Below are 15,605 nucleotides of genomic sequence, written 5' to 3'. Positions count from 1 at the left end.
TGAAGCCCGTGCGCCTAGAGCCCGTGCTCCGCAACAAGAGAAGCCACCGCCATGAGAAGCCCGCGCACCGCAACGAAGAGTAGCCCCCGCTCGCCGCATCTACAGAAAGCCCACGTGCAGCAACAAAGACCCAATGCAACCATAAACAAATTAATTAATTAATTTAAAAAAAGAATTAGGCAAAGAATACAAACAGGAGATTCCAAAAAGCAAAAAAAAAAAAAAAAGAAAAGCAACTCCTGTGTCCCTATGTGGACAGATACAGATGCAGATGTGAAAGACACAGGCAGACCTCATTTTATTGCGTTTAGCTTTACTGTGTTTTTTACAAACTGAGGGTATGCGGCAGCCCTGTTTCGACCAAATTTATTGGTGCCACTTTTCCAACAACTTTTGTTCACTTCGTGTCTCTGTGTCACATTTTGGTAATCCTCGCAATCGTTCAAACTTTTCCATTATGATATGTGTGTGACGGTGACCTTTGACCGGTGATCTCTGATGTTACTACTACAACCCTCTGAAGGCTCAGAAGATGGTCAGCATTGTTTAGAAATAAAGTATTTCTCAATCAAGCCACGTTCATTGTTTTTTTTTTAAAGACGTAATGTCACTGCACATCCGACAGACTACAGTCTAATGTAAACATGCCTTTTCCATACACTGGGAAACCAAACAATTCATGTGACTTGCTTTTACTGGGGTGGTCTGGAACCGAACCCGCAATCTCTCTGAGGTGTGCCTGTCCCATTAGTTAGGTAAATACACACAGGAATTCTGGTTAGTTACCCTCTTTCACCCAAGAGATTAGGCACAAACAAAAAAAAGAACATCTAGTGTTGGGTGGTCAACCAGAACTCCCTGGGAAGATAAAGCCAAAATCAGAAGCAATATGGCAGCATTTCGTAAGACCAACCATTTGTGTATCCTACACAACCTGGCCATTCTCCCAGAAGGACACAAATATAACAGAATATTCATGGTTGTTGACTGTGATTGAAGTGTGTGTGTGTGTGTGCGTGTGTGTGTGTGTGATGTGGGTCTTTGTCCTGTAAGGTTGGAAGGGTGACTGTAAATTAAAAATAAAAGCCCTGGTGGAAACAAAGGAAGAGACTTCTCTTCCCTCGCCCTTTGCTTCCAGAAGCTCTTTCTCTGTCCTTTTCAAAGGTGGGTAAATATTTTTAATGGCTAAAGGAGCCTGTTTTGACAACCTGTACAGAATGGGTGACATTCACTTAGCTGCTTTTAAAAGTGCGTCTCTGCAGCCTTAGTGGGTCACCTGTGATCCCTGTCACATCCTGATATCATGCTTACTCAATCGTAAAATGGGTTTCTTTCCCTTCTACCTTGGCAGAGAGGCTTTCTGGGTCGATGCTGGGTTGAATTCTAATTCCCCAACAACACCTTCCCTGTTCCACCAAAGACGCTCTGGTAAACACTACCGCCACAAAGGGGCTGCCGTGACTTGTATCATGAAACCCATGTTGATGAACTATGAACTATGCCTGCGGGTAGTTCATTTTCAAGTACGTGTCATCCTCTGAGGGTTAGAAAACACCCCTCTGTTTGCAGAAAACACTTCCAAAACCACTGTATCCCCCCAAAAGGACTCTTGGAGATCTGTAAACACACAGTCCATCGTTAACCCTAAGAACTGGCAAAGGAGATCAAAAAGCAATCTCCACTGATTTACGTGGGACGGACACCCGGGTGTCAGAACAAGCCACATGGGGACTCAGCGAGATGTCTTGTGCCAGATGTGTCTCCCCAACTGCCACCAGGGCTGGGCGTCCTCAAACAGCTGGGTGTCTGAAGGATTCCGTGGAAAGCCAGGACACTGAATGAGTTGGCACCTCACCCCCTCTAAGACGACCTCCGTCTTCTTTCTAACCCCGTCTGTAAGTCATACACGGCATGGGATTCTTTTCTCCCTAAAAGAAGCCACCGTGATTGGAAAATCTCAGTAGGAACAAATACATGGGCTCCATGTGTGTGGTAGTCAGTCTCCTTTGGGAGGAAAACCTCAGCTGGAAAAAATTCCAGATTTCATCCGTGAAATCCCTGCATCCTACACGTCGGATGGATTTAACTACTCGACCACCTGCATTCTTTTTCTGAACAATTAGCATATCATCCAGATGAAGAGAAGTGCATCCCCCACCCATGAAGAAACCCCCCCAAAATTAAGTCTTTTAATATCTCCAGATGCAAAAAAAAAAAAAGGGGGTGGGGTTGAACTATCATAAACTGAGAATGAAGAAAGAGCCAAAGCCCTGAAGGAAATAACACGCAATTAACTTTTTATCAGAGCCAAACACGCAGGCAGGAAAATGAAACTCACTTTCTCTGCCTGGTAAGCAGAAACAGGCAGAGCTGGATGGGAAGCTGGAGAAACCCACACCCGCTTGGGTGGGGATGATGAGGGAATCCCCAGAAACCGGTCAGCTGCTCAGGAAATCTCGCTTTCCCTAGGCGTTTCTGGATTTTCAAACAGCACTGGCTAGTGTACAGAGGCTGGGATGGAGCGTGGGGTCCTGGATTCAGCACCTTCCTGGACCCGTTTCCCACCCGGTCCTCACTTAGGTCGCCCAGGTACCAGGAGTTTTAAAGCCCGGGATGTGAACGTCCTACCTGGAGGAAGATGACTGAATCCAAACCCCCAGCTACCAACAACCTGGAATCTGTGACAGAAATTCCAGGGTTTCTCAGCCTCAGCACGACTGACATCTGGGGCTGGAGGACTGTCTGACGTGAGGCGTGCTGTGCCCTGTGGGCTGTGGAGAAGCTTCCCTGGTCTCCACCCACCGGATGCCAGGAGCTCCCCTCCCCCCCAGTGACAACCAGAAACGTCCCCAGACATTGTCATATGTCCCCCTGGGGGACCAAGTCATCCCAGGTTGCAAACCACAGCCATAGGTAGACAAATAGATGGATGGATGGATGGACAGAGAGATTAGATGATTGATATTACGTCTCCATGCTCGGTCAGGGTTTCTCAGCCTCAGCACATCTGACATCTGGCGCTGGAGGACCCTCTGATGCGGGGCGTCCTGGGCACTGCGGGCTGTGGAGCAGCTTCCCTGGTCTCCACCCGCCACGTGCCAGGAGCACGCCCCCTACAGCTGAGACAACCACAAACATTTCCAGACATGGCCTAGTGTCCCTGGTGGCGGGAGGAAGCAGTGCAGTGCTCTACTGAAAGCCGAAGTTGCCTCTTTCCTTCTAGGGCCCCTGCGTCTCTCCACTCCACACTATCCCACGGGGATTTCCAGAAAAACCTGGGAACACAAGAGCCCTGGGTCCCAAGGCCTCGGAAACCAGGCCAGTGCTATACTGCACCCCGATGAAGATCTACCCCTGACTCAATGGACTTCTGCAGCCAGAATGGAAACGAAGCCAAACCCCGATTTCTATAGGGAAGTGTGTCCTGAACTTCAGCAACTCGAAAGCAAACTTTCCTGATAAAACCCCGTTTGTATCTCAGGAACAGTCCGTTCCCTGCCTCAGACCCCAGAAGGATCCGGCGGGGGAGGGGGAGGCGCCCTCCAAGAGATCAGCGTGTATGAAGGCTCTGTCCTCCCTCTGCTATTTTGGGGCGAGGCTGGCTCTCCACCTCCCCCGCCCCCCCCCCCCCCCCCCCGCTGCAACCCAGAGTAGCTGGGAGCAACCTGCATAGAAATCAGGCAATTCTAGGCTAACGGTGCTCTGGGTTTTTTCTAAACATTACACATTTTATATACAGGGTAGAATATAACTTGTATGTGAAACCTGTTAAAAAACAAACAAGCAAAAAACAACTGTCACCAGAGACAGCTTCCAACTCAGCCAAACCCTCACACTGGCCAAGACTGTGTTCTCCACCCCTGAGTTCTTGAACTGTGGGACTGTCACCGTTCTTTGGCCCTGTGTCCTATCTGCCTGATGAGATGTTTCCCTTCCCCCAGCAGATGGTACCTTCTTGGGCGACCAGAACCCCTCCCTTGTGACCCATCTTCCTGGGGCGCGGCACACACTTAAGGGCTCGGAGGGGAATTAACTCATGAAACATGAATGAAGGTGTAGCCAGGGGGACGCACGAAAAATTCTCGTGAGCAGGTGTGACTCAACCACACAGCAGGAAAAACAAAAACAAAAACAAAAACAAAACTAATGAAGAACTCTGTGGTGAGGCAGCTAGGTGGGATTTAGGGCAGAAAAGAGAGAAACAGGAAACCCATCCCAGGCCCTCCCCACCAAGCTGTAAACTATTCCAAGAGGTCCCCATGGATGAGGCTGAATTTCTTCTAAAGCCTGCAACGAACACACAACTCCTAGGACACATGGCACACATTTTAAAAATGCAGATATCAATTAGCAAATCCTCCCTAAAATAAACATCAGGTGGGGGACCAGGGCTCAACATTCAACCTCTAGCGCTTAGCTGGAAATTTCCAGGTAAACACCAGGCCTTCTCTGTCCTGTGTCTGGTTCCTAAAATGTGTCCACCACCGATCAGACCACTCCTGAAAGACACTGCCCTAGTGGCTGTCCACTTAAAAATAACCATATAAAGGAGAGAAAACAACCGTTAGTCGGAGAAACCTGTTTTTTAAGCCACGCCCAGCAGGATCCCAACTTTCCTTTTAAAAGAGAAGAGAGAGGGAGACAGGAAAACAGGATCTCAACTTCCATTTTAAAAGGAGAAAGAAAAACGCAGGCAAGAAGCAGAAAGAGGCCAGGTTGGCTGGGGAGTGTGGGCGTCCCGGGCGTCCTGTCCTTCTCCGGACACTTTTTTGGGTGCAGTTTTCCGAATTATCTACTCGGACACACGGACGATCCGCTGAGAATACGTGTCCCTTGGCGGCGTCGTTCTGCACCCGACCGCGCGCTCGCCAGAAGTCCCCGCGGCCCGGACACCCCACGAGCTGTTGGGCGTTTCTAGAGCTCCGAGTTTTTCCTGCCTTCCTCCCCCTTTCCCGGGTTTCAGGCTCCCCGGCCGAGTCCAAATTTAGTCCCGGGCCGCAGGGCGTGGCGCCCGGAGGGGACCACCGAGCGCCCGAACAAAGACGCGGTGCCCGGGCCCTGCCAGCGCTCTGGCCGGGGCGCGGGGCGGCCGCAGGGGCGCACACGCGCGCCCGGGAACTGAAGGGAACCCCGGGGGGAGGGCGACTCGGGGGACTCGGGCGCCGCCGCCCCACCCAGGGGCCTCCCAACTTTTAAGAGTCTGTGAATCTGAAAACAAACGCTGACGTTCCGCCTGCGGAGTGAGTCCAAAGGCGCCCGGGCAGAAAGCGGGGAGGAAAGGGTAAGGCCGCCTCCTTGGGGCGTTGGCCACCCGTTGGCACAGCGGGTCCCTCTCGGCGGGAAGGAGGGCTCGGGGGTCCCCGGCGCGTCCCCCTCCACGCGCCCCACACACACTCACACACAGTGCGCCCCCAAAGTACGTCCCTCGCCATGCGCCCCCCAAGGTGTGTAGGTCCCGCACAGCGCGCCCCCGAGCTGCATCCTCCCCCAGTGCGCCCCCCAAACTGCGTGCCCTACGCACTATGCCCCCCAAAGTATGTCCACCCCACACGGAGCGTCCGTGCCCCAAGGTTCGACCCCCTCCCGCGGCCCTTCCCTGGGGCCCCGACGCGGATCCCCAAGCCAGGCCCGCGCCCCCGTGAGCCCCACCGGCAGCCGCTCACTCACCCCGGGTGGGCACCTGGGTGCCAAGTAGGCCGAGCAGCAACAGCGCGAAGGCCACCCGGCGCGCCATGGTGCGCGCCGCGCCGCGCAGGGTCTGTCCCGGGAGTGGCGCGCGGACGGCGGCGGCGGGAGGGACACCCCCCGGGGCGGGGCCGGGGCGGGGTGCAGCGCGGTCGCCCCGCCCCTGCCCCAGCCCTTCCCGCAGGCGACCGCCCCGGCCCAGGTCTCCGGGGAGCCGCAGGGGCAGGGCGCGCGCGCGGGAGGCGGGGCGAGGCCATTTCCTCCTGATCCGAAAGTGTACGGCCGCGTCTCCACCCTTCCACCCCTCCTTAACGGGGACCCCCCCCCGGGCGGCCTCTCTAGATAACGGAGTGAAGCCCCCCGCTCCGGGGTCTGCTAAGGGTGGACCCCCTGCCTCGGGTGCAACAGCCCGCGGTCCCCAAAGTCCAGTCTGGAGTAGCAGAAGGCAGAGCACGGGTAGGGGTTTTGGGGCGCAGGGCCGCCCTTACTTCCCAGCCCGACCAAGGACCTCCTTTGCAGAAGCCTCCGCGCTCCGGAAACGTCTCCCCGCCGAGCCGGAGGTGGGGAGGGGTGGGACATGTCTCCCCTCCCCCATCCGAGGCAGCTGGCGCCCAGGTTGGGGTGGGAGGGGCATCTCTGGCGACAGTCACAAGCCACAGCTGCAGTGTGGGTGCCCTTCCCTGTCCCAGGCTTAACAATGTTTTTTAAATTAAGACACTAGCTTAAAATTCTATCCGTGTTCCTTCAGGACACTGGAACGAAGGTGTCAGACTGAGAAATAGCCCTGAGTCACATTCCGGGATTCTACCCTCCCGACCCTACCGACCCTACCCATCCAGGGCCAGGTCCTACCCATCATGCCCCTCCCGCTCCCGGGATGACTCAGGGCCCCTCCTCCCTGCCCTCCTGACACCTGGCCTAACGCCGCCATCTGCCGCCATACACAACGGACACGTGTACCCCCTGGGTCAGACACACATCTGGCCAGAGGTGCCTGGACCCACACCCCAGGGCCCCCAGACTGCTTATCTTACAAGACCAGCAGTCTGAACAAACACACCTGGACCCAGGGAGAAGGTGGTTCTTTTTCTTGGCCAACTGAAACCCCAACACATGATTGTAGTCTACAGGCAGGAAGGTAATGTAATCATTTTCGGGGGAAAACAAAAACCAAAAAACCTGCCTTTGAAGTGTCCCTTCTTGTAGCTAACCTGGGTTGACCACTCAGTCAGAGAGCCCCCTACCTCCATGCAAATTTCTCTATATATCTTTTTCTACCCCTCGCTTTTCAGCCTTGACTCTGCCAATTACCACTTTCCCTTTCCCAGACCACAGTCTTGGAGCCCATAGAGGGTATGGACCCTGGGCAGTTGTAAACAAGAGGACCTCCAGGGCACTTCTGAGTGAGGAAGGGGATGCTGGAGCTGCTGCAGCCATTTTGGCACCTTGAGGTAAGTCAGCCCCCGAATGAAGCACAGATAAAAGAAACCATGTGCTTCCTGCCAAGGTCAAATTCCAAAGACCCTTCCTTGGGAACTTTTCAGTTCACCCCAGTTACCTTCAAAAGAAAGGCCCTACCTGGCAAATCTCCAACCTCTGACAATTGAGCTGTACCACGGCTGACACTTTGCTCTTTTTAGAAGCTTCTGGAGGCTGTGTGCATTTGGTCACTGAGGGGCTGAGTCCCCATCATCAGCCATAACCTTAGGCACCATTGCTCTCTGAATGCCAGGCCTGGAGGTTTTTTATTTATGTCCCTACAGAGAGGCATTCTGAAGACTTCTGTAATTTATTAAGATGACTTTTGGCTACTTTTCTTTTTTTTTTTAAGTGCTGCCTTCCTTAGTTCAAAATAAAAATTTCCATAACATCATGCAGATGCTTTGGCTTCAAAAAGCTCTAACTTCCAGAATGAAAATTAAATTAGTTGAAAAAGCTTCCTCACTTGTATCCAAACACCATAGAACCCATGTGAAGTCCATAAGCTGGGCTGGGAGCTGGCTGGATCGCATTTGGGGACAGGCCTCTTGCTCCGAGTGGGGAACCCTGGGGAGTCATCAGTTAGATGCATTCAACTGTAACGTGCTTAATACATAATGAACTTGGAACCTGCCTTCACTGATCACTTTAATTGTTGCTACCAAAAAAAACCCCCAGAAAACAAAAAGGCTCACATGCTCCCCAAGCATCACGGAGCCTAAACTGTCAGATGTTCGCCTGAATTATTTTTCAGGAACTTGGGTTCAGCTGTGTCCAGTTTGAGCTCAAGCCGGGTAAGACTGGTCAAGACTACAGACCCTCCAACTGGGCATTTATGAGAGTCCACTTGATGACCTTTTCACATCCCAGGTCCAAAAACTCAACCCTCAGAACAAGCTAATGCCAACATTTTCTGAACAATGGTCCCATGAAGAAGCCTGGACCTTAGTTGCACCTTCGCAGAGTGACGATCAACTCACTTTTTTCTTTTTTTTTTTTTTTAATTTTTTTTTATTGAAGTATAGTTGATTTACAGTGTTGTGCCAGTCTCTGCTGTACAGCAAAGTGACTCAGTTATACATAAATACATATATAAATATACACACACACACACACATTCTTTTTTTTATATTCTTTTCCATTATGGTTTATCACAGGACAGTGAATACAGTTCCCTGTGCTCTACAGTAGGACCTTGTTGTTTATCCATCTTATATATATTAGTTTGCATCTGCTAACCCCAAACTCCCAGTCCTTCCCTCCCCCAATCCCCACCCCATTGGCAACTACAAGTCTGTTCTCTATATCTGTGAGTCTGTTTCTGTTTTGTAGATAAGTTCTTTTGTGTCAAATTTTAGATTCCACATATAAGTGACATCATATGGTATGTGTCTTTCTGACTTACTTCATTTAGTATGATAATCTCTAGGTCCATCTGTATTGCTGTAAATGGCATTGTTTCATTCTTTTTCATGGCTGAGTAATATTCCATTGTGCATATGTACCACATCTTCTTTATCCATCCATCTGTCGATGGACATTTAGGTTGCTTCCATGTCTTGGCTATTGTAAATAGTGCTGCTATGAACATAGGGGTGCATGTATCTTTTGAATTATGGTTTTCTCTGGGTATATGCCCAGGAGTGGGATTGCTGGATCATATGGTAGCTCTATTTTTAGTTTTCTGAGGAACCTCCATCCTGTTCTCCATAGTGGCTGTATCAATTTACATTCCCACCAACAGTGTAGGAGGGTCCCCTCTTCTCCACACTCTCTCCAGCATTTATTATTTGCAGACTTTTTAATGATGGCCATTCTGACCAATGTGATCACCACATTTTTTTCTTATCTTCAGTCACCTTTCCACACACTCCCCACACCTCAGCTTTGCCCCATAAATACCCTAAGCCCTTCGCCTTCAGGGAGGCCAATGTGAGATTTCTTCTCCTGTCTTCTCACCTGGCTGCCTCGTGAATAAACCCTTTCTCTCTGCTGCAAACCTCAGCATCACAGCGTTTGGCTTGCTTGGTGTCAGGCAAACAAACCTGGTTCAGTAACACGTGCATTATACTGGTTGAACCACAGGACGTGACCAAGGTTGGACCATTTTTGATGGATGCAAAGGGCAATTCTGTGTTTCAGTGTTACCCTTGGTGACTCCCCGTCTTAAGCTGGGACTTCGTCTATCTCTTCAGTTTTTAACTGCTAATTCATCTGACTTTGGTCCATTCATAACCTGCTCTCCAAGCCAGATATTCATGCATATGTATGTATTTCCTCTAAAACACACACTCACACACGGCTTAAAGAACAGACATTTATTTCTCACAGTTCTGGAGGCTGGGGGTCTGAGATCATGGCATGGGCAGGTTAGTTCCTTGCAAGGCTCTCTTCCTGGCTTACAGATGCCGCCTTCTTGCTGTGTCCTCACAAGATGGAGAGACGGCTCTGGTGTCTCTTCCTCTTCTTATAAGGACACTAATCCCATCACAGGGACCCCATCCTCATGACCTCATCTAACCCTAATCACCTCCTAAAAGCCCCTCCTCCTAACACCATCACCTCGGGAATCAGGGCTTCTGTGTGTGTGTGTTTTCGGGAACACACACACATTCAGTCCATAACAACCTCCATCCATCAAGAATATTCTTTACAACAGCAAAACAGTAAAAACAGACACAACAAAAAACAACTATAGTCACTACAGGAAATCAGTGTGTACTGGGAAACTCTGCAGCCATTTGAAAGCATCGTAGAAGAACGTTTAATGATTTGCAAATACTCTTAAATCTTAAAGGCACAGCCTAAGCCAATGCATGTTCTATAGAAACTCTCTACAAATAAGTGAAAATAAATAGCAGGATACACACTAAACCTTTAGTAGGGATTAGTTCTTATATTATGAGGGATGTTTTGGTGTCTGTGTTTTCTAAATTTTCTGTACTGTATTATTTTTGAATAGGAGGTAAATGTATTTTAAAATTGTAAGAGTGGAAATTTGGAGAATGTCCTATAGTGTGACCTAGTTCAGGAAGGAGGTCCTGGAAATATGATAGTAATTTAATAGGATGGAGTCTGACCTCCCCTCTCACCCCTGGACGTGGAAGCAGTGAGAACAGACAGGACCATGGGAAGCCTGAAGTCCAGAAAATATATGAGCAGAGTGCCCTCCTGGAGTTGGCAGAAAATATCAAGTACTGCCGGTGAGAAAGAAGAGGCTCAAGTTGCATTCCCAGAAGCAGAACCTGAGATGGGCATTCTTGTGCCAACGGGTTATGGAGGGAGAGCTCCCGGGAGGAGAAAGTTAGGCAGTCTGGCCAGGACGTGGGCAAGAGTTGAGCAAGGAGGTAGAGTCAGCTGGGGATGAGGCTTACCCTGACCCTGCCGGGCACTCTGGGGCATGGAATGTATCTCCTAGAGTCCAGAGAGGCTTCTGTCCTCCCCAGTCGTCAGTCGTTGGCCAGGCACTGCCTTCAACCCTAGGAAGGGGGTATATGGGCATAACCTTTAGGGTGAGGTGATTCATCTTCAGGCCAGGACCGTTCTGTGAAGAAGGGGCAGTTAATAGCCAACACTCATAGCTGTTGGCAGTCAGGTGTCCAGGCTTGGGGAGCATCAACAATGTCTACTACATCATCACCCGCAATAAAATCAAAGCTCCGTACTGTGGAAGAAGGGATAAAGGATATGGGATGGTCAACTTGAAGTCTCACACGTACACAAAGTGGATGGCAGGAAGAAAGGAAGCTAGCAAGGAAGGAAGGATATATGGATGGTTGGATGGATGAATGAGTGGGTAACAGGTGGATGGATGGCTGGTTGGATGGATGGGTGGATGGGTGAGTGGGTAACAGTTGGATGGATGGCTGGTTGGATGGATGGATGGATGAATGAGTGGGTAACAGGTGAATGGATGGCTGTTGGATGGATGGGTGGATGGGTGAGTGGGTATCAGTTGGATGGATGGAAGGATGGATGAATGGATGAATGGATAGTAGGTGGATGGATGGATGGATGGGTGAGTGGATGGATGGAAGGGTGGGAGGATGGAGGGAAGGAAGGTCAGATGGATGGAGGGATGGATGGATGAATGTTGTTAGCACCTGGCCACACCGAATCATGTCCACCAGACTTTCTCATGATGTTTAAATTATTCTTGGGTAGTCAGCCAAAATTGACAAATTTGCAATCTGGTGTATATTCAGCCAGTCTGCTACCCTGAATCAGATCAGCTCTAGTGCCCTTTCAAGCTTAAGGCTTTAATCTTCAAGCCTGGGCAGCACCTGACCCGTTGGCCTTTGGCAGTCACCAGGGCCAAGCCCACAAGCATTTCCCTCCTCCAAGCCCCCACCTACACAGCTACCTGCCCCCTAGAACTTTATTTCTTATTGTCAGCATTTCTCATTGGTAGGAATCATTTTTTCCCTCATCTATCTGTCATCGAGCTGATGTTAGAAAATTGAGACTAAAAAAATGTATATAGGAGTGTTTGAAATAGTCTTTAATTATATCTGAAATATTGGTGCTTCTTAATATAAAGAGAGTGTATCAGGGAAGAGAAAAAAAAAGAAAAAGAAAAAAGCACAACTAGAACACTAGTATAGCCAAAAGTCACAGGAAATGTTTCACAGTCAAAAACGTAATTTTTTCCTGTTTAAATGCCACTGACTGGAAATGATCATGAGTAAGAAATACTTCATTTTTGGTGGTACACACAAAAAACAGATGCCAGCAAGCAAGTCCATGTGGCTTTAATTTTACATCTGAGGCCATGTCAAGAGTGTAAAGTTGTTGGCTAAGACTCTTCCAGAAAGCTGGAAGCCAAAAGAATGAGGTCAAACCCCATGTGGATGGGACTTATCCAGCCCAGTGAGTGCTAGAATGGAAAAACAAGATGGTGGAAGGAGGAATTTGCTCCCTCTCTGCTTAAGCAAAGACATCCATCTTCTCAGCGTTCTCAGGCCTTTGGACTTGGATTGACAATACCACCAGCTCTCCTGGGTGTCCAGCTTGCAGACAGCAGACCGTGGGACTTCTCAGCCTCCATAACCATGAGCCAATTTCTTTCTTTCTTTTTTTTTTTTTTAATGATTTATTTAGCTCCTTCGGGTCTTAGTTGTGGCACGCGGGATCTTCATTGAGGCATGCGGGATCTTTCTTTGTGATGCGAAGGCTCTTCATTGGGGCGCGTGGGCTTCTCTCTAGTTGTGACGTGCGGGTTTTCTCTTCTCTAGTTGTGGCACGTGGGCTCCAAAGCACGTGGGCTCTGCAGTTGTGGTGCTCAGGTTCCAGAACGTGTGGGCTCTGTAGTTTGCAGCACGCGGGCTCTCTAGTTGAGGTGCTCGAGCTCAGTAGTTGTGGTGCGTGGGCTTAGTTGCCCTGTGGCCTGTGGGATCTTAGTTCCTCAACCAGGGATAGAACCTGCGTCCCCTGCATTGGAAGGCAGACTCTTTACCACTGGACCACCAGGGAAGTCCCTAATTTCTATAATAAATCTTCTCTTATACGTATGTCCACATATCCTATTTTTTCCGTCTCTCTGGAGAACCCTGACAAATACAGAGGGTGATGGAGAGAGAGGGTGATGAGGATGGAGGGTGATAGGCAGGAGGTGGTCCAAGAAGACCTATGTGAAGACACAGGTGGCCTCTGAGGCCACACGAATGAAGTGGAGGCTGCAGCATGGAACAGATTCTCCCCCCAGAACCTCCGGAAGGAATCAGCCTCACTGACCTGTTGATTCCAGATTTCTGGTCTCCAGAACTATGAGCAAATAAATTCCTGTTGTTTTTCAGACACCTCGTTTGAGGTAATTTGTTATGGCAGCCCCTGGAAACGCACACAAAGATCAGACCCGTGCGGACAGTCTTTCCCATAAAACAATGATGAGTCCATGGTCTTAACGATATCCTCTCTGCACTCACATGCCTTTCTTCACATCATCGTTTTTTTGTGTGTGTGTGTGTGAGGGAGGGTGGAGAGACACAGGACAGTCAGAGGCAGAAATAATTAAGGGACACAAGTGTCGTTTTGGGTCATTCTGCTGCACTGTTGATCTGTCCTCTATTAAGTTTCTTAGGTGCAAGCAAAAGAATAGAATTCTGAATGATGTTGCAAAAAAAAAAAAAAAAAAGGAATTTGGATATTTGCAGAATTGCTAAAACAGCCGGTGGGTGCCCAGATATGAAATGTTTATATGTTTATAATCTTGTATACTCCCCTTGCCTTGGGTGTGGGTGGGATCTGAGATGTGCTTCTAACCCAGAGAATATGGCAAAAAGGATGGCATATCCCTGCCATGATTACACACGATGTAGCTTTCTTAGCAAGAAAAGCTCTATTCTCATTCTCTCTCTCTCTCTCTCTCTCTCTCTCCTCTAGTCACTGGCTTTGGCAAACCAAGCTGCCATGAGGTAAATGACCAAGATAGAGGAACTCACATGATACAGAAGGATCGGTGGCCTGAGAGCTGCTTCCAGCAAGATACTGAAGCATCAGCCCTGCCTGCAGCTGCTGGGAGATGAATTCCACCAACAGCCTCAAACTCCACAAGAAGTGGACCTGACCCCAGCTGAGCATCTGATGAGAATACAGCCCAGCTTATCCCAGGATGGCTGCCTGCTCAGACCCTGAAGCAGGAACCCAGCTAAGCCAGCCTTGGACTCCTGGCCCAACAGAAACCATGAGATAACAAATGTGTGTTGATTTAAGATGCTAAATTTGCACTAGTTAGTTATGCACTATCAGAAAACGACTTCAGCTGGAGAACCAGCCTTGGGACCCTGCAGCCAGGAAAATGCCCCCAAAGCAAACCCCAAAATTGGCCTGTGAGGATATTCCTCTGGGCACCACAGCCCCGGGAACTCAGCCTTGCTGTCTCATCTCTGCCTCTGGAGAGACTGACTTCCAGCTGTGTCTCGAGCCCCCCATGAAAAGCCTGGGAACAGATGCATCTGGTCACAGACCCCAGGATTCAGGTCCCCTCCTCCAGCTGCAAGGGAAGCTGGGAAATGTCTTCTGAGGTTGCTTCTGCGCTGGGGTTCACGGGGAGGGGAGTGGCCCAGACGTGGGAAGGTTGTCACCATTCTGTTCAGCCCGCCATGAGCAATGGGCTTCATGAACCACTTCTTTTTTTTTTTAATTTAATTTTGTAAATTTTTATCTTTTTTTAAAAAAATTAATTAATTAATTAATTTACTTTTGGCTGTGTTGGGTCTTCGTTTCTGTGCGAGGGCTTTCTCTAGTTGCGGCGAGCAGGGGCCACTCTTCATCGCTGTGCGCGGACCTCTCACTATCGCGGCCTCTCTTTTTGCAGAGCACAGGCTCCAGACGCGCAGGCTCAGTAGTTGTGGCTCACGGGCCTAGTTGCTCCGCGGCATGTGGGATCTTCCCAGACCAGGGCTCGAACCCATGTGCCCTGCATTGGCAGGCGGATTCTCAACCACTGCGCCACCAGGGAAGCCCACGAACCACTTCTTAATGGCCCGACATTCGCTAGGACGTGTCAAGTCATCACTGAGTCATACTCCACTCAGCAAATTCCTTTCCTGTCACCCCTGTGAGTGCGCCATATAATCTGTTTTTCAATGTTTCGTTTAAAATAGGAGGTTCCTTTCTTCAAAGGTCAGAAGAATAGTATGCGCTTGTAAACTCAGCCAGTCTTGTTTCATCTATTCCTCATCTCACCCTGGATTATTTACAAACAAATCCCAGACATCATAAAACTTCATCTGCAAATATTTGAGTAACTATCTCTGAAAGTGAAATTTCATATTTAGAAACTATTACACCCTAAAAATGATCAATAAATATTTGAGAATCTCTGAAGGTGAAATTTCATATTTAAAAACTACTATACCTTAAAAATGATCAATAATTCACAATTTCATCAAATATCAAGGCAGGGAGTATCTTTACCCTTTGTCTTAAAATACTTGGATTACAGTTGGATTGCTTAAATTGGGATACAAAGAAATCCCATAAATTGTGAAAAACTAAACTAAACTAAAATAAAACAAAATAAATAAGAACAGTAGAATAGAACGGAATAAATAGAATAAAATAAGTGCGACTAAGAATAAAATAAGAATAAATAAGGTAAAATAAATAGAATAAAGTAAGAATAAAGTAGAATAGACGAGAATAAGATAAAACAAATAAAAATAGAGGTACTTCCCTGGTGGCGCAGTGGTTAAGAATCTGCCTGCCAATGCAGGGGACACGGGTTTGAGCCCTGGTCCGGGAAGATCCCACATGCCGCGGAGCAACTAAGCCCGTGTGCCACAACTGCTAAGCCCACGCTCTAGAGCCCATGAGCCACAACTACTGAGCCCGCGAGCCACAACTACTGAGCCCACGTGATGCAACTACTGAAGCCCAGGCGCCTAGAGCCCGTGCTCCGCAGCAAGAGAAGCCACCGCAATGAGAAGCCCATGCACCGC

At 49.1% G+C, this 15,605-nt stretch overlaps 1 protein-coding gene across 2 annotated transcripts in view; it reads right to left on the bottom strand.

Moving 5' to 3' along the window:
- The window catches only part of CD99 (CD99 molecule (Xg blood group)), a 34,673-nt gene extending 28,858 nt beyond the window's left edge, over window positions 1–5,815 (bottom strand). The window contains exon 1 of one of the 2 annotated variants that reach the window (XM_036839189.1): window positions 5,668–5,815. In XM_036839189.1, coding sequence (XP_036695084.1) covers window positions 5,668–5,734 — 67 coding nt within the window. In that variant the 5' untranslated portion in view covers window positions 5,735–5,815. The remainder of the gene's footprint in view (window positions 1–5,667) is intronic. The other variant, XM_036839188.1, reaches the window with a different exon arrangement.
- Between the last annotated feature and the right edge of the window lie 9,790 nt (window positions 5,816–15,605).

Source organism: Balaenoptera musculus, chromosome X (assembly GCF_009873245.2).
Source record: "Balaenoptera musculus isolate JJ_BM4_2016_0621 chromosome X, mBalMus1.pri.v3, whole genome shotgun sequence".
NCBI classification, from domain to species: Eukaryota; Metazoa; Chordata; class Mammalia; order Artiodactyla; family Balaenopteridae; genus Balaenoptera; species Balaenoptera musculus.
The sequence above is the reverse complement of the archived record's forward strand: the minus strand, read 5'-3'. Positions and strand labels throughout refer to the sequence as shown.